The sequence below is a fragment of the Prionailurus viverrinus genome, chromosome A2, assembly GCF_022837055.1.
Source record: "Prionailurus viverrinus isolate Anna chromosome A2, UM_Priviv_1.0, whole genome shotgun sequence".
Taxonomy (NCBI): domain Eukaryota; kingdom Metazoa; phylum Chordata; class Mammalia; order Carnivora; family Felidae; genus Prionailurus; species Prionailurus viverrinus.
The window spans coordinates 2,235,952-2,260,851 of NC_062562.1; the positions used below are offsets into that span (position 1 = coordinate 2,235,952).

A 24,900-nucleotide genomic window follows, 5' to 3' on the forward strand; every position below is an offset into this window, starting at 1 on the left:
TCGCCTCCCGCTGCCGCTGCCGCCGCTGCCGCCGCCGTAGTCGCCGCCGCCGCCGCCGCCGCCGCCGCCGCCGCCGCCGCTTCCTGCGGCCTGGGCCTCCCGCCGCCAGCATGCCGCATGCCTTCAAGCCCGGGGACTTGGTGTTCGCCAAGATGAAGGGCTACCCGCACTGGCCGGCCCGGGTGAGGCCGCGCGGGAGATGGGCCAGGCGGGGGGGTGGGGCAGGAGGGGCCCCGAGCCTGAAGGGCCGTGCACCGGGGGCCTGGAGGTCCCCGAGCTTTAGGGACCCGTGTATCGGGGGTCTGCGGCCCCGGGCCTGAGGGACCCGCGTAACGGGGCTCCGGGGGCCCCGGGCCTGAGGGACCCGCGTAACGGGGGTCTGCGGGCCCCGGGCCTCGGGGACCCGAGGAACGAGGGTCTGGGGGATGCCCTCAGGCCTGAAGGACCCGAGCAACAGGGTTTTCGGGCCCCCGGGCCTGAGGGACCCGCATAACGGGGGTCTGGGGGCCCCGGTCCTGAGGGACCCGCGTAACGGGGTCCTGGGGGCCCCCGGGCCTCAGGGACCCGCGTAACGGAGGGTTTGTGGCGGGCGGGGGGGGGCCCAGTCTTGAGCAAATCGCTCCAAGGGTCGTGTGGTTTGAGGGGCCTGGGGCCTGAGGGGGCAGGGTTCAAGTTCAAGTTCAAGTATTTGAGCGAGTAGGTGGTGTGAGGGGAGCGGAGGAAAATGGGGTTTAAAGAGCGGAATCAGACTGATGGGAAGGGGGCGCCTCAGACTGAAGGGTCTCCTTGTGGGGCCGCAGGCCGTTTGTGCGGGTGGGCTAGGGTTGTGGGGTACCTGAGGGAGAAGGGTTGAGGGTCAAGGCTGAGGGGGGCTGAGGGAGGTCAAGGCTGGGAAGGGGGCTGGGAGCTGTGTTCACAAGGTCACTGAAGCCGAGAGGACTCTTTTGAGAATGCGGGGTATCGCGGCCCAGAGGTTGGAATGGGACTTACTTGAACCCTGGGGACCGGCGCTCTGTACGGATCTCCTCGCCACCCTCTGGTTGGGGTGTGGGGTGGAGGGAGATCTGGGGGTGGTCCCCCCCCACCATGCGCGAATCAGACTCCTTTTCAGCTTCAAGCCCGAGAGAGAGCATCTGAGGGAAGGGGTTGAGCCAAGGGGACTTTGGGGATCCCCTTTAGGAAAGCTTGAGATCCGGGGGACGCGGATGGTCCGCCGGGTGCAGGTCTGCAGGGCATCCTGAGTCTGGGAGTCCCAGAGAGTGGAGTCCCAGGCAGTGTGTAGGGCAGACCAGTGTGGACGAGGACCTGGGGGTTGTGCTCCCCAGGTCCTAAGGGTAAGGTCGCCCCCGAACCTAGGTTGGTGGGGAACGCGCGACCAGACTGGCGGAGTTTGGGGGGTGGGAGCAGCGGCGGCAGCGGGGGGCTGGAACGGGAGGAGCCCAGGAGCTGCCCGGTGGCTGGAGATCTCAGCCGCGCTCCCTCTGGGTAGAGGTGAGGCGCAGCGGGCGTCTCGCGGCGCTGGGGGTCTGGGTGGGGAGAGGCTGCCACAGGAGGTCGGGCAGGGGCCAGGGGCTGGTGCTGCTGCTGGCACGTCTGAGCCTCGGGCTCAGAGGCGGGTCCTGGGTGAGCTGGAAGGCGTGGCAGGCTGGTCCTCGGGGTGATGAAGTTTGAGGAGGCGCCTGTGCCGGGGATGCTGGCCATGGGGGCCTGAGGCCCAGCCACCAAGGACTTTGAAAAGTAGCCCAGAGAACCGGGCAAGGAACCTGGGGGGGGTGTGGGGGGGGCAGGGAAGGTTCCAGCAGCCCCCAGGCGTAGAAGAGGATGGGAAGGAATTGACGGGGACCAGAAAACTCACTTTAACCTGATTTGCTTGGGCTGGTTTTCCTGGGGGACACGGGAGCCATGAAACTTTACGGGCACTTCCCTTCTTTCCAGAGTACCAGCTTCTCCCTCTCCTCCACCTCCCCCCGCCAACCCCCCCCCCCCCCCCCCCACTCCTGCCGGCTCTCCAAGCCCGGAACATTTCCAAGCACCTGATTGGAAGTGAAGGGGCTGCTAGCCTCCTGTGGGGAGGTGACTGACAGCTGCCGGGGCCCATGGGCCTGTAGGGAGAGGGTGGGACTTCCTGGATGCTCAGGGCCTGTCTCCTGCAGCCCACCCCCCACCCTCTGCATCCTTGGAGCTGCCAGCTGCAGCCTCTGGGAGAGAGACCCCCGATCGCCTCTGTGCGGGAGGGGGTCCCGAGGGAGGGTCCTGGGAGTTCGCAGAAGCTGAGCTTGGCCCCACCTCCCGGCTACTCAGGGCCCCGTATTTGGCTCTGCTCAGGTGAAGCACCTGCCTTGGAGGCAGAACACTCTGGGGGGAGGGGACAGGTGTGTATGGAGGAGGGGGGGTCACGCAGAGGAATGCAGATGCCTAACCGGAAGGAGCCCCGTCTCCCTCGGCTGAAGGCTCCCTTTCTCCCAGCATATGCTTTCCCCAAGTAACTTGGCTGATGTCTTGGCCATTTCCTGGCTCAGTGGGTGACGCCGCCCCCCACAGCCACCCCCTGACCAGCGTCTCCCTGCAGATCGATGACATCGCCGACGGTGCCGTGAAGCCCCCACCCAACAAGTACCCCATCTTCTTCTTTGGTACACACGAAACGTAAGTGTCCCCAGGTGGGGCTTGACCGTCCCCCCTGGTGCCTCCCGGGTGGCCTGACTCACCCGGGACTGGCCCCGTGCCTCCTCCCTTCTCCAGAGCCTTCCTGGGCCCCAAGGACCTGTTCCCTTATGACAAATGTAAAGATAAGTACGGGAAACCCAACAAGAGGAAAGGCTTCAATGAAGGACTGTGGGAGATCCAGAACAATCCCCACGCCAGCTACAGCGCCCCTCTGGTGAGTACCTGGGGGTGGAGAGTGGCTGGCGTGGTGACTGCGGAGCCCACGTCATGCGGGGCTCTTACACACGCCGGGCACCGGAGGTGGTCTGAGCTTGCTCCGTAGGCGAGGAGGACGGGCTCATTCCCCCTTGACACTGTTCACCTCCGGCCGATCATTCTCTGTCTCCGTCAGGGCCTTCCTGGGCCTCGTGGGAGTTGCGTCGCGTCCCCGGCCCCACCCACTCCGTACTAGCATCACCTCCCCTCCCCAGTCGCGACCACCGAACGCCTCTCCAGACGTTGGCGGGTGCCCCCCGGGTGGGGTGGAGGGGTGCGGGATCACCCCAGGTGAAACCCACTGCTCTGGAATTAGCTTGGGTTTATAATAGTGTTATTACAGCTCTGAAAAAGCCTTTTGTTGTGGGGGGGGGGGGGACGTTGAAGTGAAATTCATGGAAAGCCTTGGAAGGCTGCAGAAGGAGGCAGAGAGCTACCTCGCTCTGGGCGTTTGGGGGTGAGGTGCAGATGAGGGGAGGCTGGGCTGCGGTTCTCTGCTCTGCTTTTAGCCACCGAGTTTGGGGTTTTCTGCAGGAGGCAGAGCAGTCTGGCCTCAGGAGGGGTGGGCTTGAGGTTGGCCGGGAGGCGGAGCTAACTGCCTGCCGGGGACAGACAGAGCGGCCAGCTCGGGAAGGAAAGGCCCTGCGGCCTGGTCCGTGGGGAGGGACGCAGGAGTCACAGAGGGTCTGGTTCGAGTGAGCGACGGACCCAGGATGTCTGCAGCGTCTAGTCCTGCGTGAGAACTTGGGGTCTCCAGCCTGTGCTGTCCTGCGGCTCAGGCTCCCCCTGAGCCAGGAGCTCACGGTCCAGAATTTAGTAGACGTTGGTGGTGGTTTCCTTTTGTCTCCTGGGATGGGTCTAGGAGAAGGAGGTCCCCCGCTTTGCTGCCCGTTGTCTCTCCCGGTTTCCCGCGGCCCCCCCTCCCCGCTTCCCATCATGGGGCAGTGGGTCAGAAGGTCTTGAAGGCATTTGGGTTCTGCGCGATCCTTTTCTGGCCCCGGCTCGAGTTCTGTTTGGTTACACGGTAAGCTTCTCGCTCGCCTGCTGGTGAATCATCACACCGTTTAATGTTTATTGCACACCAGCAGCTTGGTAAGTGCTGTGTGGATGCCTGCCCTCGAGGAAAGAAACTCAACCGTGGTGCAACCTTGACGTTGAACTGGCCCCACACAGACTCCCCAGGGTGAGAAGTGGCTGTAAGAGCGAGAGCTCGTCTTGCTGTTTGGTTTCCCACCGAGCCCGTGGCTCCAAACTGAACGTCTGTTTACGATGCGGATTCCTGGGGCCCGCCTGCGGAGGTTTTGGGGTCGGCGTGCAGGGCTCAGGCCCGGGACCCCTGAGGTGTTTCTTCCCAAGCACCAGCCTGGATGTCTCCGGCAGAGCCAGGCCATAGGCGGGCTTTCGGAAGCAGCGTTGTGCGGGTACCTGAGCATTCTCTCTGTTTGCTCTTGACGTTTCTCGTGTATGTCTACATCTTGAGTGGAAAGGCAGGCTCGGGGTACCAAATGGAAAAGGGGGTGTACGAGAGAGCGTGTCTATGGAGAGTGGGAAGTCAGCCCTCCCTCCCGGTCATGGTGCCGCGACGTCCGGTCAAGACAGCCACAGCTCCTCATTCCTGATACATCCTCCCAAGTTCCGTGTTCACGTCAAGCCGCGAACACAGCTTTTCCGTTCTAAAGTCTAGAATTCTTTTTTTTTTTTTTTTTTAATGTTTATTTTAGAGGGAGAGAGTGCCAGGGTGCACATGTGGGGAGGGAGGGGCAGAGAGAGAGGGAGACAGAGGATCCAAAGCGGGCCCTGCACTAACAGCACAGAGCCCGATGTGGGACTCGAACTCCCAAACCGTGAGATGGTGACCTGGGCCCAAGTCGCACGCTTAACCGATTGAGGCACCCACGCACGCGCCCCTAAAGCCTGGAATTCTTAACTTTGCTTCTTGTTCTCCAAAATACGTCCTTTTTTAATGTTCGTTTATTTATCTTTAATAATCACTGCACCTGTCGTGGGGCTCCAACTCACAACCCCAAGGTCAAGAGTTACACGTTCTTCTGAGCCAGCCAGGCTTCCCCCAAAATTTATCTTGACTGTTGGTCTCTGTGCAGAGAACAGCCTTGTTCTTTTCGACAGCCTTAACTCAGCTGTCCCTCGCACTAAGAGGTGACCACTAGCCCTGTTCCCTCACCCGCTTGCCAAGCCGGGAGGTGGAAATGGCATCTGAGTGCGGTTCCAACTTCATGGTCTTAATCCAGTGCTGAGGGTGGCCTGGGCAGGCGGCATCTTTTCCGTTTTATTGATGAGCAAACTGAGGCCCAGAGCGACCCAGCTAGAATCTGAGACATCTTAGACCTAAACCAGGGTTTTTCAACATTCGTGCCTGGATCATTCTCATGGGGTGGGGGTGGGGTGGGGGCCCTGGGCACTGTGGGGTTTTGAGCAGCATCCCTGAGCACCACCCCCCACTCGATGCCAGGAGCACCCCCAGTCTCGGCAGCCCTAGATGTCCCCAGACATTGCCAAATGTCTTCCAGGAGACAGACATCATTCCTGGTTGAGAACCATTGACGGAGGATTTTCTAGAAATGCATCCTTGTCCCTCAATAGGGGAAGAGGGAAAGAGACCTGTCTAGGGTTCTCAGCCTAGTTAGAGTGAGCTGGGGCCAAAGCCTGGGCCTCCTGTGTCTCAGGCTGAGTTTCATCGGGCACGGGGTGGGGGGCGGGGGGGCCCTGGAGGAGGGCCCAGAGAATCACCTCTACGCAGCGGGTCTGAGGCGAAGCGTCCTGCTGTGGGAGCACAAGGACCTGGGCTCAAGTTCTGGGTCTACCACCAGCTTACCGTGTGCCTTGGGAATCCACATCACCTCCCTGAACCTCTGTGTCCTCATCTAAGGCAGAGGGTCATGGTAGTGTCACAGTGTCACAGGGCTGTGGGGGGAACCCCGTGAGCAGACGCACATCAGCCACCTAGCGCAGTGACACGGTGCTGAGCAGGTGATGGCGGGGTCGGGAGCGAGGCCGGGCCGGATGTGACCTTCCCTTTCCATCCCCCCATCGCCCTCCTGACGCGTGAAGGCCGTGAGAGAAACTGAGGTTCGCCTCGCTCACCAGACCTTTGGGCTCGCGATGGCTGCAGGTTGGCTGGCTCTTGGCCGTGTTTCCTGGCTCCTCCCTGTGCCTCGTGCTTCTCCGTGGGGGTCACGTTTCCCCAAGGCTTTGCTGGCAGGCAGTGAGACCCCATGGGCTGACCCCCGCCCCGAGATCCAGCGTTCCCGGCCTTATCTACAGGCACAGCGTAGGGCCGGCCACTTACCTTCTGGAGCGTCCACTTGCCCAGTTGTGGGACAGGCCCACCCAGCCCGGCCACCTGGCTGGACGTGAGAGGCACAGGTCGGATCCCGGTTGGGCAGGAGCAAGGAGGGGTTTCCGTGAGCAGTCGCTGCGTCCAGTGGCCCCGGCTTAGAGGCCAAGCCAGGCCCGGCTGGCATCTCGCCTCTGTCACACACTCGCCGTGGTCTTGAGCTGTCGTGTCACCCTTTGCTCGTCTGCAAAATGAGGGTGACGGCTCGCACCCAGGACGCGCGCGCGCGCGCACACACACACACACACACACACACACACACACAGCGAGCTCGGGTAACGTCTGCCCCCTCGTTTTAGGTTTGGGGCCTGTCCTACCTAGCGTCACGTCTTTTTCTCTCGTCAAGCATATCCAGAGTGGGCCCTGTTACGGTGCCTCAGGGGAGACAGAAGGTGCTGCACGCTGAGCGCGAGGTCCCGTCGACACCGGGCCCTTACTCTCCTCGCCTGTTAACCCGGCTGTGTGAAGGCCAGGGTGGGCTCAGCACCCCTCAGTCAGGGAAGGCCTGGGGGGCTTCCTGCAAGAGATCAGGGAACGGGGGATCGGTTGGGCCGGGGGTCCTCCCGTCTCCTCTCCGGCAGCCACGTCTCCCCTCTCCTGTGCCTTTCTGTGCTGATGTCCTACCAAGCGCTTGTCTGGTCCTGTGTCCGGTGCTGACCCCGGTTCCCTTCCCTCCCGGCCCCCCGGCCGCCCGTGCTCCTGCCTCCTTGCTCCCTGGTCCTGGTCTGGCCTCCCGTGTCCAGTCGGCGCGGCCCCCGAGGCTCCTCGCTCGGACTCGGACCCCTTTCCGTCCTCCCTGCTTGTATCTCGGCCGGCGGGCGGCCCTGGCCCGATCCATCGATCCCCGGCTGTGGTTCCACCGAGGGAGTGTGTCTTTCTCTTGTTGTAAGTTTTTTTTAATGAATTTGGGAAATCCGCTGTTTTAACTATTTTGAACGTGTCCTACAGTGGGTTTTATACATTTGTAGTGTCGTGCAATCGCCACTGCTCTCTAATCGAGAACGCTCCGTCACCCCACAAGGAACCCCCCCCTTCCTGTTTGCTGTCACCCCCAATTCTCCCCTTCCTGTAGCCCCCGAGAACTCCTTTTTTTTTTTTTAAAGAAAGAGAGAGAGCTCGATTAGGGGAGGAGGGGAGAGAATCCCAAGCAGGCTCCATGCCCCGTGTGCACAGTCCAACGTGGGACTCGATCCCACAAACCTGGGATCACGACCTGAGCTGGAGCCAAGAGTCGGATGCTCAACCAACTGAGCATCTCCTGAGAACATCATCCCGCCCCTGAGAACTCCTAATCAACTTTCTGTTCCTATGAATTTGCATACTCCAGATTTCATAGAAATGGAATGCTGCTGGCGTCTTTCACGGCGCGTGTTTCGGGGGTTCATCCACCCTGCAACGCATATCAGCTTCAGTCCTTTTCGTGGCTGAATAGTATTCTGTCGTATAGCTGCTCTGCACTTTGTCTATTTATTAGTAGGTGGAAATTTGGTTTTTTTGCGGACCGTAGCTCTAAAAAGTCACAGTCTCGGTCTTAAAAGAAATTAATTACTCGGTAAAGAAGTACCATGAAATAACGTGGTCAGATACTACCCTCGGACTCGGCTGGGTGCTCCAGGAACGGAGCGGCACCCCCTCTCAGGCCGTGTTGTCTCTCTGTGTTTCCTTGTCTTTCTCCCCATTAGTCCCCATCGGGGACTGTGAGCTCCCCGAGGGCAGGGACCCTGTCTCACACCGTCTCGCCCCCGCCCCAGCACGAGGCCTCAGGCAGTGGGTGTTCTGTGGCACTCACTGGATGAGTTCGGCCAGGACTCATCTGTGTTCCTCCTACAAACGAGATATCCAGAACGGGGTCAGAAACAGGCCCGAGAGAGCCCTGTGGCCTGACCGTCCTTGTGCGACTGCTGGGTCCCCTACATCCCCCATAACCCTGCATCAGCCCTGGCCCAGCCCTCCAGCCTCTCTTCCGCCACATTCTTCTCTCCCGTTGCCCCGGCCACACCGACCTCGCCCGCCCGGTTCTCAGGGGCACCGTCCCTCCCCTCGTGCTGTTCCTGTCCCTTTGCATGCTTGAGATGACTCATCAGCTGAAACGTCCCGCCCTCCGAGGATTCCTCCCCAAAACGCACTTCAGAACATTCCTGCCACCGTACACCCACCATCTCCCTGATTCCTCGGCACCCACGTACCAGTATTTTCCTCTCTCCCCGTCCCCGCAGCGAGACGGTGTTCTGCCGAAATGGCTGCTCTCGGCCTCTCCCGCTAGATGGTAAGCTCCCCGGGGGCAGGGGCCGCGCTGCCTTCACATCTGCGTGTGCTCGCTGCCTGCCCGCCCAGCCCCGTGCCTGGCACCCGCCGCTGCGCGAACGCCCCCCGAGCGTGTAAAGGAGGCCGGCACGTGCCGAGCACGGCAGAAGTGTTTCTGTGGCTGTTCTTGCCTGAGCGGGCACTTTGGGTAAAGGAGAAATAGCAGAGCCTGGAAGTTTCGGCCTGGAGGTCCTGTCTCCGTCACGATGGGCGTACCGACAGTAAACTGGCAAACTTTGGGGGACCTCTTGCCAGCCTGGGCACTGCCCTAAGAATGCCATGTGCCACTCCGGCCTCATCCTTGCCACAGCCCCGTGAGGCCAAAGTCGTGCCACCCGTCTCCCTCAGATGTGGAAACTGAGGTCCCGAGAGGCTAAGTCACAGACTGGCCTGAGGTTTGATCTTGAACCCTGGCACCCACCGCATGTGCCCATCTTGCCTTTGAGCCTCGATTCTTTAGTCTTTCCGGGCCGCCCCGTTTGGAAAGCCGGGGGGCCAGACCCTGACATTTGAGACCCCGCCATGGGATCTGTCCTCGGGGTCACCGTCCCGGCTGGGGAATCCGCCCAAGCCTGCTGGTGACTGGTCTGTGCCCCCCCCCCCACCGTCTCGCCCCCCCAGCCGGTGAGTTCCTCTGACAGCGAGGCCCCTGAAGCCGACCCGGCGGGCGGGAGCGAGGACGACGAGGTCCGGGGGGTCATGGCCGTCACAGCCGTGACCGCCACAGCGGCCAGCGACAGGATGGAGAGCGACTCCGACTCGGACAAAAGCAGCGACAACAGTGGCCTGAAACGGAAGGCCGCAGCCCTGAAGGTAGGGGTGGGGCGGGAGCCCTTGGCCTGGTGGGGGGGCAGGGGGGAGGTGGCAGCCCAGCCTCTCTCTGCCCCCCGCCCCCAGCAGCCTGGGCTCCCCCCCTGCCTTTCTTGTTTTCAATGCACGGTTCTGTCATGATTTGTTTCATTTATTTTTATTTGTTATCATTTTTTTTACGTATGTCATTTCATTACTCTTTATAACGTTCCTCAGTAGATATTACCGTTTCCGCTTCATAGATTGTCATCTCGAGGAGGGGGTGTGCTTAGCCCGGGTCTGTAGTGTGAGCTGAAATGCCTTCCTGTATTATTAACCCGACCTTTTACTCAACACCAGCCAGACTGAACAGATCCCAGCAGAAGTAGAATGCACGTGCTCGCTCTTGGCTTTTCCCTCCCAGGAGCCTCCTAGCTGAAATTAATGCCCGTAACCTAAATATGCAGATAATTTTTCTGGGTGTTAAACACGCTTTTTGAAAATTGAGATACCACTCACATAGCGCGAAATTCACCCTTTCAAAATACACAGTTCACTGGTTCTTAGTACATTCACAGAGCTGTGCAGCCGCCACCACCGGCGAGTTCCAGAACATTCCGTCACTCCCAAAGAAACCCTGTTCGCCTTAGCAGTCATCCGCCAGCCCCCACGAGCCCCCTTCCCGTCCGTGGATGAGCCCGTTCTGGACGTTTCACACACGCAGACCCACACCCCGCGTGGCCTCTCGTGTCCGGTTCCCTCCCTGAGCGTCGCGTGTTGGGGGTCGGTCCGCGGGGGCGGCGGCGGTCGGCGCCTCGCTCCTGCTCGCGGCCGAGGGACGTGCGCGTGCGCGGGGGACACGTATTTACCAGTTGATAGACATCTGGGTTGTGTCCACTGTGGTCCGCTGTGAACACGCTGCTGTGCGCGTGCGTGTGCAGGTTTCCGTGAGGACGTGAGTTGTCGGTTCCGGAGACAGTCTCTTGCCCTTTCTCTTCTCTGCCTTTTGACTGCCTCTGAGCATCTGGGTGCGGGATGAAAGGGCGGGGACCTAGCGCCACTGGCTTTGACAGGCTTTCCTACCATTACCGATAAAAATAACGTTTGCTTTTGGCTCCAATCCTCATGATAAGCCGTGCTTGTCGTCAGGTATGAGACGCGAAAGGTGCGGAGAAGCTGGTAGAAAATACCCGTGTTAGGTGCGCGGGCTGCTGTGCCGGGGACTGGAAACGCCCTGGCGGGTTTGTCTGCGATCCCGAGTGTGCCTCACACGGGGTGCAGGTGTGAGTGCGGGTGGGGGTGCGGGTGAGGGTGGGGGTGCAGGGGCGCGGGTGGGGGTGCGAAGCACAGAATCGGCAGCCGTCCACACGGTGTCTGTTTGCTGAGCATTCCTTGGTCATTAAGTACTGTTTTCCGACGTGGTCCTCAGTGGTCGAGAAGCAGTCTGTGATTTCTCACCGGTACGTTAGTAAGACCTTCGGGCGTTCAGGGGGGCACCTGGGTGGCTCGGTCGGTTAAGTGTCTGGCTCTCGATTTTGGCTCAGGCCACGATTTCTCTGCGCTCATAGCGTGGGGGCTGCTGAGGATTCTCTTGTCTCCCTCTCTGTCTGTTGCTCCCCTGCTCGCTTGCCCTCTCTCGCTCTTTCAAAAGCGAATGCATAAAAGAAAAAGGAAAAAAAAAATTCGTTGGGCGTTTAGCTCCAAGTTTTTATGGTGCGCTTGGCATTGTTTTGTCAAATTCCCCATTATTTCTGTTTACGGCTGTTGGAGACATTAAATAGAAATGCGTAGAAAACAACCCTGCCCCGCGCCACCCCTGAGAGATAAACCCCTATTTGTTTTTTTTATTAAGAATTTTTTAAAGTTTATTTATTTTGAGAGAGAGAGAGAGAGAGGGAGTGAGTGCGTGGGAGGGGGCAGAGAGAAAGGAGGACAGAGGCTCGGAAGCAGGCTCTGTGCTGACAACACAGAGCCTGACGTGGGGCTCGAACTCATGAACCTTGAGACCATGACCTGAGCCAAGTCAGATGCTCAACTGATTGAGCCACCCAGGCGCCCCCAAACCCCTGTTTGTAAGTCACTACTTAGATTTTTTGGGTCACTTTTGCATTAAACAGATAGAAGTTCTTATTACAACCCCGTTTAACCGCACCGGGGAACATTTAAAAGCGGTTTTCCCCGGGAGCCCCATCCCCTAGCCCATCCGCAGCTGTCCTTTCTCTGATCTGTGAGGGGCTGTGGTTTTCCCGCGGGGCCGGCTTTCTACATTCTCTCTTCAGCCCACAACTTGTTGGCTGGTCTTCTCATCTGTCCTCTGAGCGGTTCCACGGACGGCCTCCTTCATGAGGCAGATCCCGACACCAGCTCTTGGGGACGGGGTCCCGGCCCTGCCCGCCCATCCGGGGTCTCTGTGCTCTCTGGGGCTCCAAGATCTCGCAGCTCGGGGCCCCTCGCCATTGCTTCCCCTTGCACCCTGGCGTCAGGAGGGAGGGTCCGGGGTCACCCTAGTCTTTGTGATGCCCTTTGGTCTGGGGAAGGAGGCCACAGCCGGCTTGAAACGCTTCCCCTAGAACTGCCTGGCGACTGGCAGAACGTGAACTGCCCTCTAACTGGATCCCCTGAGCGCCTGCGTTGAGAAGGGAGAGCATACAGCGCCCCTAGGCTACAGGCCGTCTGCGTCCCGAGAGGGAGTACGAAGTGCCCCGGGCTTCAGCTCGGCCGCCCACGAAGGGGGGCCAGACTCCACACACGACCACACAGCCCTGCAGGTCCGGCCCCGACAGTCCCCGTCCCTCCCCTCACCACTCACTAGCCACGCTGCCTTTCCCTGTGGGGCTTTGTGCTTGCCGTCTCTCCCGCCCCTCTGTCTCCCCTCCGTCCTCCCTCCATCCCTCCGTCCTCCCTCCGTTTCTCTATCCTCCCTCTGTCCCGTCCTGGTCCCCCATACGCGAGTAACCCTTCTCTCAGATTTGCACGGAATGTTTCCGTTTGCCTCTCCTGGCTGGAACATGTTGTGCGACAGTAGGGGGCCTTATCTCTCCCCAGTGGCTCACTGAGTGTACATGTGTGCCGGCTGGCCTCACAGAGTCCCGTGCACTAGACGGCTTGCACACCAGTCGGTATTCCTGGAGGCAGCAAGTCTGAGATCAAGGTGTTGGCAGGCCTGGTTCCTTCTGAGGCCTCTCCCTGGCGTGCACATGCCGTGCCCCCATCCCGTGTCCTCACGTGGTCGTCCCTCTGGGGCCATGTCCTGATCTCTTCTTATGAGGACACAGGTCCCACTGGATTAGGGCCACTCCAGTGACATCATTTTAACTTAATTATATCCTTGAAGACCCGGTCTTCACAAACACAGTCCCGCTCTAAGGTCCTGAGGGTCAGGGCTTCAACAGGTGAATTTTAGGGGGACACAGTCCAGCCCATCATGCCCTGGACAGGGCACGGAGCGGGGGAGATGCTCCGGTGACAGTGGTTAGGAGAACCACCACATCTCTGATGTGACAAAACAGAGGCAAGGTGCCACTGAACTCAGCACTGGCTGGCTGGGGAGGCCTGGGTTTTCCCTGGCTGAGATCTACTTCTAAAGCTTAAAGAATCTTAAAGATTCTTACGTTGGCTTCTTTGGGTGGATGTCAGAGAATGCGTGGACCCCTGAAACTGAATTCAGGTTATTTGCGTGTATGTGTGTGTGTGCATGTGTTTGTCTTTAATTTATTTTTTTTCTTTTAAATGTTTATCTATTTATTTTTGAGAGAGAGGGAGAGCACAAGCAGAGGAGGGACAGAGAGAGAGAAAGAGAGAGAGAGACACAGAATCTGAAGCAGCTCCAGGCTCTGAGCTGTTAGCATAGAGCCCAGTGTGGGGCTCGAACTCGTGAACTGTGAGATCATGACAGCCGAAATCAGACACTTAACTGATGGAGCCACCCAGGTGCCCCGATTTTTTAAATTTTTTTATTGAGGTAAGGTTCACATTAAAAAATCAGCCATTCTAAGGGCGCCTGGGTGGCTCAGTCAGTTAAGCGTCTGACTTCGACTCAGGTCACGATCTCACGGTCCGTGAGTTTGAGCCCCGCGTCGGGCTCTGTACTGACGGCTCGGAGCCTGGAGCCTGTTTCCGATTCTGTGTCTCCCTCTCTCTGCCCCTCCCCCGTTCATGCTCTGTCTCTCTCTGTCTCCAAAATAAATAAACGTTAAACAAAAATTAAAAAAAAAAAAAAAAAATCAGCCATTCTAAAATGCACAGCTCTGGGGCACCCGGGTGGCCCAGTCGGTGAAGCGTCCGACTCTTGGTTTTGGCTCAGGTCATGATCTCGCAGTTTTGTGGGTTTGAGGCCCATGTCGGGCTCTGCACTGGTGGCACGGAGCCTGCTTGGGATTCTCTCTCCCACTCTCTCTGCCCCTCCCCTACTCGTGCTGTTTCTGTCTCTCAAAATAAATAAGTAAACTTAAAAAAAAATAAAATGTACAGCTCAGGGCCATTAAGCACACTCACACTGTTTTGCAAATCCCCCCACGTTTTCCAGAACTTTCCATCTCCCCAAACTGAGACTCTATCCCCGTGAAGCACTGACTCCCCACCCCCGGCTCCCACCATCCACTCTCTGACTCTATGGACAGGACTCCTCTAGGGACCCCCTGTGAGTGGGGTCACGCAGGACGTGTCCTTCTGTGTCTGGCCTCTGTCACTGTGCACAGTGTACTTAAGGTTCAAGATCCCTGTTTTGTTTTATTTTTTTTTTTGAGAGAGAGAGTGAGCAAGCGTGTGCATGTGAGTGGGGGAGGGGCAGAGAGGGAGAGAAAATCTCCAGCGGGCTCCGCGCTGTCAGCACAAAGCCCGATGTGAGGCTCAGACCCATGAACCATGAGATCGTGACCTGTGCCGAATTCAAGAGTCTCATGCTAGGGGCGCCTGGGTGGCTCATTCGCCTGAGCGTCCGACTTCGGCTCAGGTCATGATCTCGCGGTTGGTGGGTTCGAGCCCTGCACCGGGCTCTGTGCTGACAGCTCAGAGCCTGGAGCCTGCTTCAGATTCTGGGTCTCCCTCTCTTTCTCTCTCTCTTTTTCTCTCTGCCCCTCTCCCGCTCATGCTGTCTCTCTTTGTCTCTCAAAAATAAATAAACATTAAAAAAAAAAAAAGAGTCTCATGCTTGACTGAGCCCCCCAGGCACCCAGGATCCCTGGTTTTTAGTCAGATCCTGCAAGGGGTCCCTGCCACCTCCCAAGGATTCCAGAACCTCAGCTCTTCTCCGGGGTGTGAGCGGCCAGGCGGGAGACGGCTGTGCCGAGCACACAGGCGAAATTTCTGATCGCTCCTGTGCTCGGGCTGCGCTCTTTCTAGATGTCGGTCTCAAAACGAGCTCGAAAGGCCTCCAGCGACCTGGATCAAGCCAGCGTGTCCCCATCCGAGGAGGAGAACTCAGAAAGCTCTTCTGAGTCAGAGAAGACCAGTGACCAGGTGAGCAGATGGCTGGCTCCGGGGGCGGGCAGGCGGGCGCACGCACGGGGGCCGAGCCGGGGCCAGTCCGCGGGGCCCACGCTCAGCGCCTTCTCTCTCTCCGCCCAGGACTTCACCCCCGAGAAGAAAGCTGTGGTGCGGGCGCCTCGGCGGGGCCCCCCTGCGGGACGGAAGAAAAAGGTAGAGGGTTTTTTTCGTGTCTTGTTCCCACCTGCCTGCCTGCCTGCCTGCGGGAACCCCCGAGAGGCTCTGTGTGGTCACCAGCCACTGCCCGTGGGTAGAGTCTGTCCTTTCTGGAGGAGGGTAGGGCCCAGGCCACCAGGGATCACCACCGTCCGCCTGTGGCTCCACCGACGGCTTCGGTGTGTGGTTTCCGAGGGTGGAGTGTGCAGGGCCCGTCTGTGGGCCCGGAGGCCGCCCGGCTGCCACCGCTCCTGAGAGGAACACAGAGGCCGGTGCAGAAACTGGGGTGCTGGAACGCTGGCCTCAGAAGGGAGAGGGGTGTCCTTAGGGGCCCCGTGTGAGGCAGGGAGATGGGGTGTGTGTGGAAGGGAATGCACGCGTGTTGTGTGTCCGCATCCCGTGGACGGTGTGCATGTGTTCGAATGTGTGCGTTAGGTGCTTGGGTGTGTATGAGCGAGCCACCTGTGTGCATGGGAGTGGGGAGCAGGATGGGGGCGGAGACAGGAGGAGGGCCCTCCTCTCACTGGGCCTCCCGCCCCTATTCTGCACTGGGAAGGGCTGTAGGGGCGCCTGGGGGTGGGGGGTCTCAGTCGGTCCAACGTCCAACTCTTGGTTTCGGCTCAGGTCGTGATCCAGGGTGGAGGGATCGAGCCCCGCATCAGGCTCTGCACTGTGTGGGGAGCCTGCCCGAGATGCTCTGCCTTCCTCTGCCCCTCTCCCCTGCTCACGCGCCTGCTCTATCTGAAATTAAAAAATTAAAAAACCAACCAAGAGCTCTAGCCCCGGAAAGCGCGGCGGCTCTCCTCTGCCTCCCCCCGCTTCCCCGAGGGGATGAGGCCCGGGACCCCCCACGCCGAGCCCAAGGAAGAGGCGGTTGTTTGCGGGGAGGGGGCTGCCCGTGGCCTGTGTCCTCACCTCTGCACCCCCCGCCTCTCTCAGAAGGCGCCCTCGGCCTCCGACTCCGACTCCAAAGCGGAATCCGACGGGGCCAAGGGCGAGCCTGTGGCCGTGGCCAGGTCCGCGCCGTCCTCTGCCTCCTCCTCTTCCTCCTCCTCCTCCGACTCGGACGTGTCCGTAAAGAAGCCTCCTCGGGGCCGGAAGCCAGGTAGGGCGCGGGCCGGGGCGCCCCCTCCCCCACCCCCACCCCCCGCGCCGTCCTGGGGGAGCGATCCCTCGCCGACCGCACCCCCCCCGCCCTTCCCTGCAGCTGAGAAGCCGCCCCCGAAGCCCCGCGGCCGGAAGCCGAAGCCAGAGCGGCCCCCGAGCAGCTCGAGCAGCGACAGGTGGGCGGCAGGCCAGGGCGGCGGGCGGGCGGAAGGGCGGGCGGCGCGCCCCCGGGCCCTCTAACGGGCGCGCCTCCGCAGCGACAGCGACGAGGTGGACCGCATCAGCGAGTGGAAGCGCCGGGACGAGGAGCGAAGGCGGGAGCTGGAGGCCAGGCGGCGCCGGGAGCAGGAGGAGGAGCTGCGGCGGCTCCGCGAGCAGGAGAAGGAGGAGAAGGAGCGGCGGCGGGAGCGCGAGCGCGGGGAGGCCCCCGGCGGGGGCAGCGGGGGCAGCGGGGGCAGCAGCGGGGACGAGCCGGGCGACGAGGACGAGCCCGTGAGGAAGCGCGGCCGCAAGGGCCGGGGGCGGGGGCCGCAGTCCTCGTCCGACTCGGGGCCCGAGGCCGAGCCGCAGCGAGAGGTGCGTCCTGCTGGCGCGGATGCGGCGCTACCCGCTAACCGCTAACCGCTAACCGGGAGCGCGGGCCCGGCGGGTCCCTTCCCGCCGCCCGCCGCCCGCCGGGTCGGCGCCGGTGGGGGTGGGGGTGGGGGTGAAGCGGTGAACGAGACACAGAGACCTGCGCCGGGGTTCGGTGAGGGGGCCAGACAGGGGACAACGTGAGGTGCGTTCCAGCACGTTGGGTGCGAAAGACAAGGCAGGTCAAGGGGCGTGAGCTGTCGGGTGGGCTTTTCGGTTTAAGGTGGGGTAAACCCTGAAGGCTTTAGCTGAGAAGATGCCGTGTGCCGTGAAGTAAGGATCTGAATGGAGTGAGAGGTGGTTTGGGAAAGTGTCTGGGGAAACGGCGCGCTGGGCTGAGAGCACAGTCTGTGCAAAGGCCCTGGGGCAGGACCAGGCCTGGTGTGTTGGAGCAACAACCAGCGGGCCCATGTGGGTAGAACGGAGAGGTGGAGGGGGGAGAAAGAGGAGAGGGGTTGGGGCAGGTCGTCCCGGGCCTTGGGGTCTCAGGGAGGACTTGGGCTTTTCCCCCAGGGAGGTGGGAGCCCTGAAGGGCTGTGGGCCGAGGAGGGCAGACTTGAGCCCTGTGTTCACAGGTGCCCTCTGGGTGCTGCGGGGGGCAGGACTCTGGGATGAGTGGGGAGCAGATAGGCCTCTGTGAGCATGAGGGGTGACCCGCAGGCCCGTCAACACCCCGCTTTCCTGGCATTCGCAATCTGCCCGGATCTGAGCCTCACTTCCAGGCCTGTCACCTTCCAGACCGAGCCCCACGGGACAGAGGACGACCTTACTCTCTCCCTGTTTTCCCTCGGTCACAAAAAAGGGCCCAAGATCCCTCCCCCAGGAAGTGCAGATTGTGGGGCCGCCCCTCCCGTTGAGTGAGTGGTCCTTGTAGGGCCTGAGACGCTGTCACCTGGGGCACATGCTGGGCCCAGGGGTCGTTCTTCCCGTCCTGCCCCGTCCGCCAGTTCCCAACAGTGCAGTGGTGGCAGGCGGTGGCAGGCTGAGCCCCTAAAGGGAGCGCCCGCTGCCCGCCACAGCCCTGTCCCTCTCTGGACGCTGCAGGCGAAGAAGGCGGCCAGACAGTCACAAAGCACAGAGCCCTCGAGGAGACCCAGCCAGAAGGAGAAGAGAGGGCGCCCCGAGGAGAGGCCCCGAGCCAGGTCGGACCCGCCTTGCCTCTCCTCCCGCGGCTACCTGGGGGCCCACCTGCCCCGTTCTGGCCCCTGCGGCTCCCGGCCTCCTGGGGATCCGTCCCCCCTCACCCCGTACAGGAGGGACCCGACTTCCGAAATCAGTCTTGGAGATAGATCCAAACCAAGTGGGGCCTCGTCAGTAGGAACCACTGCTCCAGACTGAGGTTCTGCCCCCAGTGGACGCCACCCCACCTATCTGGTTGTCTCGCTGGGGGTGTTCCTGGCGTTGAGGGGGTGGGGCCAGCTTGTTGCCCAGCCCCCCACAGGGCCCGGATGTTCCTCAGAGAGCGACCCGCCCCTTGTCAGCAGTGCTGAGGGGGGGACCCTGTCCCCCAGACCAGTGGTCCTCAGACTGGAAATCCAAGCCCGGGGGGATACAGCCCATCCCCCTGCCCGCTTGCTAAGCGGGAATCCAGCATCAGCGAATGAACCTTCCCGATGGGAGTTTGGCGGCTGCCTAGACCAGGTCCCAATGGGCCCTGATCCCTCCTCCTCCCCGGCCACGCACACAGAGGCCCCCGGGGGCAGGAGGGCCATGGCAGGGCAGGGGGTGCTACGCGGCAGGCGAGGGTAGGGCTAAGGGGTGTGACTCCACAGGCCCCCCAAGGTGGAGCGGACCCGGAAGCGGTCAGAAGGGTTCCCGCCCGACCGGAAGGTGGAGAAGAAGAAAGGTGAGGAGGGCAGGCCACCGGGGCAGGTCCTCTGCTCCCGTGCACGTGCACGGGTCGAGGAAGCTGGTCGGGTGGCGGGACCGGGCCAGGGTGGCTTCTGCGGCTGCAGTCACGTGCAGGTGCTGCGTTCTCTCCTGGCCGCAGAACCTTCCGTGGAGGAAAAGTTGCAGAAGCTGCACAGCGAGATCAAGTTCGCCCTGAAAGTCGACAATCCGGTGAGACCCTCCTCGGGGTGCGGAGGTTCCTCCAGGTCAGGCAGTCCCCCAGCCCCTCGTGTGTGGAGCCCCTGAGAAGTTCTGGGAAACTGAGGCAAACCCTGGGTCTCAGTTCACCTGGCGTCCTCCAGCAGGGGGCTGCTTGGTGTCCCCATAGGTGGCACCGAGCGGTCCTCCAGGTTCTGGGTCTCAACCACCACCCCTGGGGGTCCCTGTCGCTCCGCCTGCCCCCCAGGGCACTCCCTAGGGTCCCCTCAGCTAGGTGCCGCCCCTCCTCCTCTCCCCACCCTGCAGGATGTGAAGAGGTGTCTGAATGCGCTGGAGGAGCTGGGGACCCTGCAGGTGACCTCACAGATCCTCCAGAAGAACACAGATGTGGTGGCCACGCTGAAGAAGGTGCGGTGGGATCCTAGCAGCGGAAGGGCCTGGTGGCCGGCGGGGGGTAGGGGTCCTGAGGGGCACGGCCTGGGAGGTGGCGGCCTTGGAGGCGGGGCTCTGGCGCGGGGGGCGAGACCCGCTGCGTCTCCTGAGCGGGCCTCTTGTGGGTCAGATCCGCCGTTATAAGGCCAACAAGGAGGTGATGGAGAAGGCCGCAGAGGTCTACACCCGGCTCAAGTCTCGGGTCCTGGGACCAAAGATCGAGGCCATCCAGAAGGCGACCAGAACTGGGACGGAGAAGGAGAGGGCCGAGGTGGAGAAGGCAGAGGAGGCGCTGGCTGGAGAGGAGGCCCCCACGGAGAGGGCGGAGGACGAGCTGAGCGCTGGTGAGGAGCAGGGCGGGAGCCCTCGTAGACCCTCAGAGCCAGACAGCACAGGAAGCCGTGCGTGCGTGGGGGCCGCGTGTGGGAGCGTCGCGGGACAGGCTGGCTGGACCTGGGAGGGCCAGGGGTGGGCTGAGAGGAGAAAGAGGGTGTTTCCCGAAGGGACAGTGGTGCTGGGTCCCTCAGCGACAAAGGGGCTGTCGCGCTGTCCTTCCCGCTAGGGTTACTGGGTGCTGATGGGGGCTGCGGAGAGGCGTTCCTTCCTCAGACCTGAAGCCTCCGCAGCCCCAGGGCCGGCCTGCAGGGGGCGTCTCCTTATTTCTGGCCCCAGACTCCGCACACGTGTTTCCCCGCGCATTTACCAGTCGCTCCCTGTCTCAGGCTCGTGTGTGCGGGGGCCCAGAGCCGGCTGCAGAACCCGGCACGTGCCCCAGCCTGACGGACGAGCAGTCCCGACGGGTCTGGGAGGTGTGGGCCGGGGGCATGTGGTGGGTGCCCTGCGCCGGGGCCCTCGAGGTGGGTGGAGGCTCCTTTAGGGCTCCTGTCCCCAAAGCAGCTCGCTCGCTTGCTTGCTCCCGGCGGGCAGGGCCACGGGGTCACGAGCCCTTCTCCCACCCAGATCTCTCAGCCCCGGTGAACGGCGAGGCCACGTCCCAGAAAGGGGAGAGCGCGGGGGACAAGGAGCAGGAGGAAGGACAGAATTCCGAGGAGGGGCTGGGGTGCGGCTCCTCTGAAGAGCCCTTGCACAACAAGTAAGTATCGCCGGGGGCCGCGGCCACGGGGGCAGCTTCCTGAGAAGGCGCCCACCGCGCGGGCTGCTCGCACCCGCCACCCCTGCCGCTGACCCGTGGGTCCCCCATCCAGGGAGCTGCTCTGGGCCCGGCCCCCCGGGAGGGTGGCTTCCTCCCGTCGCTCCGGGAACGGGCGCGTGGGCTCCTGGGTGCGGACACCGCCCTGGTGAGGACCCTGGGTCCGCCCTGCGGCCCGGCTGGGGCGGCGGAGGGCGCTCCGGACGCGGCCGCGCTCCCGGGGCGCTGGGTCTCTGCTGGCGGTGGGGGGCCACGTGCTCACCCGCACCCATGCTGTGTCCCCACCAGCAGCGCGCAGGAGGCCCCCGAGCTGGACGCGCCCGGGAAGGAGCGGCAGGAGCGCTCGAGGGTGCGGATAGCCTCAGAGTCCCTGGACGAGGAGGACAGCTGAGCCCCGGCGGCCAGGCCCACCCGTCGCACGGAGATGCCCCAGGCCTGCCCCGGCCCCCGCCCACCACCCACGGAGCAGAGACCTGCTGGGGAAGCCCTGTGCTGTCCCTTTGTATCTGTTCCCTGGGTTGTTTTTCTGCCTAACTTCTGTGATTTCCAACCAACATGAAATGACTATAAAGGGTTTTTTTAATGAAAGTCACTTTTATTGACTTGGTTGTCTAGTGTTGCTGGGGCAGCTGTCCAGGACCCGTCCAGGGACGAAGGATTTAAGCCGTAGCATTCACAGCGAACGTGAACTTGGTTGCGAAGGTGCCCCTGCCTGGCCTGGCCCTGCAGGGCTGACGGTGAGGGAGAGTGGGGGTGGGGGGTGGGTCTTTATAGAAGTAACAGGGGTTCGAGTGGAGGCTGTGGTCTGACCCTCCTGCGTGCGGCCGCCCAGCACCCAGGCGGGAGCAGGGACCCAGCGGGCGGGCCTGGGCCCGGAGGGTAGAGACCGTGCTTCTCTGTTCCCAGCCAGGCTGCAGGTGGCTCTGGGACCCCCGAGGCAAGATTCAGGGTCCCCAGAAGCAGTAGCTCGGGGCATTCGAGCCATTCAGGCTTGGGAGCCGCTGTGGGCGGGCCAGTGTCCTTGATGTTCCAAGGGTGTGAGCACTGGGGGCAGGACTTGCTCTGTGACCTTGGATGAGTGGCACTCCCACCCCGGGCTTCTCATTCCTCACCTGTGTAAGGATCCCAGGCTCACGGGGCCATCACGCGGATTCAGACAGACCCCCGCACTGGGCAGTTGCTGGCTAAACAGTGGTGTCCACTGTATGTGACTTACCCTGCCCTGGCCAGGAGCCTCCGTTCCCACCGAGGCCGTGGTCAGGCTGGGACTTCCTGAGCCTGGCGCCCCTCATTTGGTTTGGCTGGACTGGAGCTCCAGCTACTGTGCTCAGCTTGTGTGAATGACTGTGTCCAGCATCTCTTCCTGCGATGACAGTGCGTGAGGGACACCAAGGAAGGACGGGCCCGAGGGGCTTCCTGACCCGTTCTCCGTGTCTCACGTGGCCAGCGCCCAGGAGCCTGGCGACCCTTTGGGGGAAGGCTGGTGTCGCGTCCTGGGCTCAGAGCACCGCAGCGTGTGTGAGAAGGGGCTATGGTCCTGGGCCCTGACCGGGGGGGTCGAGGGTGGGATGCGGGTTCTGGGAAGCGGGGTCTTCCTTGGCAAGGGTCCCCCCGGCCGGAGGACAGGTGAGGCCCAGGGAGGGCGCGCCTGGCGTCCTGTATCCCCATGTGCCACCCCGGTGTGGCTGCCCTGGGCATTTGGGGAAGTGTGGCCCGGAAGGATAGGGTGCTGCGTCACAGCTGTTCTCCAGCCTCGACCAAGTGTGGGGCCTACCTGGACGTGCTGAGCACCTGCGGTCACATACCCGCCCCCACCGTCCCAGGGCCCCGTCCCATGCGGGGAAGCTCTGCTGGTCCTTCCTCAGAGGCCTCAGCTCCGGGTAGGCCCAGGTGGGAAGCGGCTGGTTTTATATCCGCCCCCGTCCAGTCCTCCAGCCGGCCCGGGGCATAGCCATGGCTGCTGGCTGCCGCAGCTTGACCCTCACAGAGCCCCCTGGCCACACTGAGCGTTGGCAGAGGTGGAAGGAGCCTGCCTCGGGGTGACAGTGGCCTTCTGGTACATTCGGCCGCAACGGAACATGGTTTGCTGAGGGCGTATGCTTCTAGAGCGAGGATAGAGCCGGAAGCCCAGGAGGGAGGAGCAAGAGAACTGGACGGAACCTTCTAGACTTAGGCACGTGTCCGTTTCTCTTTCTTAACGGGAGTGCTTGCTTGAGATCCTCAGGCAAACACCCTCCGTCAGCGGTCTTAGCAACCCTGGGCCCCCAGACCCGGAGGAGAAGGGGTGGACGGTGCGGGCAGGCCTAGAGCCGGGTGCGTGGTGCTGCTGAGCTCACGGTCCTTGGTGCCCCCGCTGGGGCGAGGCAGCACAGGGTCCAGACCTTCGGGGAGGGGGAGCCGGTTTGGGGCCGGGGAGGAGGCCCCGCAGAGGGCCCCCGTGGGCCGGGAGCGGCCTACACCTGCTGCCCGCCGGGCGGCAGGGCGAAGGGCCCCACCAGCCAGCAGAGCGGCGGGCCGTGCTGCACGCTGTCCAGCACCTGCTCCAGCTCTTGCCAGGCCCGGCCCACGCCCTCGTGGCTCCGGGCCAGGCGCTCTGCCGGCAGCTGCTGGACCGAGCTGGCCGAGGAGACCAGGCCGTAGAGCTCACACAGGCTGTGCCGCGCTCGCCCGACACGCTGCTGGAGCTCCTCGGGGAGGCCCTGGAGGCCGGAGGCCAGGGAGCTGTAGGCCACGTGGAGCTGCTGGATGAGGCTGCAGGCCCTGGACAGGGCCCCGGAGTCCGGCACCTGCGGGAGTGGGGAGCGAGGTAAGCAGGGGCGGAGGGAGAAGAGCGGGAGCCTCAGCGTTGGGTTACGCACCTCTTGGGTAGCGCCTTCCTCCGCTCTGCTGCTCGGACCCTGGTCTGGAGGTGACTGGCCCTCTGGAGCCCGCTCGGCCTTCTGAATCTAGAAAGAAAGAGACGCCAGCGGAGAAATTGCAGCTGGTCCCCTGGGGACGTTTGGGTCTGGCCCTGGAGCCTCACGTCTAGACCTTTCCCGGGCATGGTGGAAAAGCCACAAAAAAATAAAATCCTTTAATAAGAAACGAATTAAAAGGTCTCTGAGGTGCCTTACAGAGTCCCCCTCTCTCGTGTCCCACATCCCTGCTTCGGAGGCGCATTCTGAACCGGGTGCCTCTTGCTGCCATGGAAGCCACCCCAGAGGCCCCACTGTCCATCACGTGCTGGGAGTTTTGCAGGAATCTCCCGGGTCCAGCCCGTTCTCCCATCAGCAGCTAGGGACCCCCTAGAAAAACCTAGGTGGGGTCAGGCCACTCCTCAGTCCTGGGTGCCGGGGGGGTTGCTGGGGGGCATCCCTGGTCCCCACCTCCTCCATGCCAGGAGTCCCCCCCCCCCCCCGCCCCGGTTGTGACAACCACAGACATCCCCACAGATTGCCAAGTGTCCCTGGGAACAGAATCACCCCCCCAGGGGACACTTCCTAGGTTAAGGGGTTCCACTGGCCCCCAGGAGCCTTTACATTATGTTGACCACCTCTCACCTGCTGAGGTCGTGGGAGGCTGCACACACAGGGCAGTGACTTACAGACCTTGAGGTCACCCTGGGTGGTGCCGTCTAACCGCTTGGAGATGCATTCTGGTGTCTGGGGTGAGCACGGCTTTACTTGTTATTTTTCCCCCATAATTGACCCTGGCTTTCCCCTCCGCGGCACTGCTAACACTGGCACTGGTTCTGGATCATTCTGTGTGCTGTACTATTGGTGTCCTGGGCACTGGGGGTGGGGGTGGGGGGCTGAGCAGCATCCCTGACCCCACCCACTCAAGGCCAGGAGCACCATTTCCTGCAGTTGTGACAGCCACAGATGTCCCCAGACACGGCCCAGTGTCCCAGGGGCCTGTTCACTCCCGTGGAGATCCCGCTGGATCGGACCCGCGGTCTTCGTGCTGTGGCCCACCAGAGACCGTGGGGCGCCGACTGAAATCACCGTTGTGTGGGTGTAGCCTGGGGATCTGGATTCGGGCAGCATTGCTGAGTTCTTCACTGCATGTGTATCTAAACATCTAAGAGCCATGACCTTGGAGACCGCGAGGTCCTCAGAGCTGGGGGACCCTCGCCGTCTGCACTGGCCACAGGGGGCTGCCGCTGGACTGGGCTCAGCTCCGCCTCTGGCGCAGAGCAGGAGCCGACACGTTAGCTGTCCGCCGTGGAGAAGCCTCCGTGGGGCTCAGTAGATGCCCGTCGGGTCACCACACGTGGATGGGGGAGCGTGGGGAGGGGAAGGCTCTTACCAGCTTGAAGGCGTCCTCCAGCTGGGCCAGCGCGGCCCTGGCCTGGAACTGGCCGTGTTGCAGGTGGCTCAGGGCGTGCTCAAAAGCCCGCTGGCGGAAGCGGGGGGCCAGGTCGCCCAGACGCACAAAGTAGCTGCGCTGGTCGGCCGTGAGCACCCTTGGCTCAGGCTCGGAGGCGGCAAGCTGGGCTGCAGGGAAGAGGGCATCACTGGATCCGAGAGGCCCCGGGCTT

General features: G+C 62.2%; 2 protein-coding genes across 7 annotated transcripts in view; one reads left to right on the top strand and one right to left on the bottom strand.

Annotated features, from left to right (window-relative positions):
• Positions 1–20,973, top strand: HDGFL2 (HDGF like 2). Of its 2 annotated transcripts, none has more exons than XM_047850259.1 (16): positions 1–182; positions 2,570–2,646; positions 2,743–2,881; positions 9,203–9,394; positions 14,711–14,827; positions 14,936–15,007; positions 15,950–16,115; positions 16,218–16,293; positions 16,375–16,693; positions 17,795–17,892; positions 18,523–18,596; positions 18,741–18,811; positions 19,106–19,207; positions 19,362–19,575; positions 20,192–20,324; positions 20,673–20,973. In XM_047850259.1, the coding sequence occupies exons 1-16, from the start codon at positions 111–113 to the stop codon at positions 20,770–20,772; spliced, it is 2,022 nt and encodes a 673-aa protein (XP_047706215.1). In that variant the 5' UTR covers positions 1–110; the 3' UTR covers positions 20,773–20,973. The 2 variants fall into 2 exon arrangements, with proteins under 2 accessions (XP_047706215.1, XP_047706214.1); XM_047850258.1 differs by having other exon boundaries at positions 2–182; positions 20,670–20,973.
• PLIN4 (perilipin 4) overlaps positions 20,969–24,900 on the bottom strand; it is an 11,517-nt gene continuing 7,585 nt past the window's right edge. For 4 of the 5 annotated variants that reach the window (XM_047850249.1, XM_047850252.1, XM_047850250.1 and 1 more), the window contains 3 exons: positions 24,669–24,856; positions 23,240–23,326; positions 20,969–23,167 (listed from right to left, as the gene is read on the bottom strand). In XM_047850249.1, the coding sequence (XP_047706205.1) occupies positions 22,835–23,167; positions 23,240–23,326; positions 24,669–24,856 (608 nt within the window). In that variant the 3' untranslated portion in view covers positions 20,969–22,834. The remainder of the gene's footprint in view (positions 23,168–23,239; positions 23,327–24,668; positions 24,857–24,900) is intronic. The other variant, XR_007150388.1, reaches the window with a different exon arrangement.

Excerpts from the sequence above, each read along its gene's own strand:
- HDGFL2 (XM_047850258.1), top strand. The coding sequence starts at position 111 with ATGCCGCATGCCTTCAAGCCCGGGGACTTGGTGTTCGCCAAGATGAAG. Across the intron at positions 2,647-2,742 it reads TTCTTTGGTACACACGAAAC|AGCCTTCCTGGGCCCCAAGG; the intron begins GTAAGTGTCCCC and ends TCCCTTCTCCAG. Across the intron at positions 9,395-14,710 it reads GGAAGGCCGCAGCCCTGAAG|ATGTCGGTCTCAAAACGAGC; the intron begins GTAGGGGTGGGG and ends CGCTCTTTCTAG.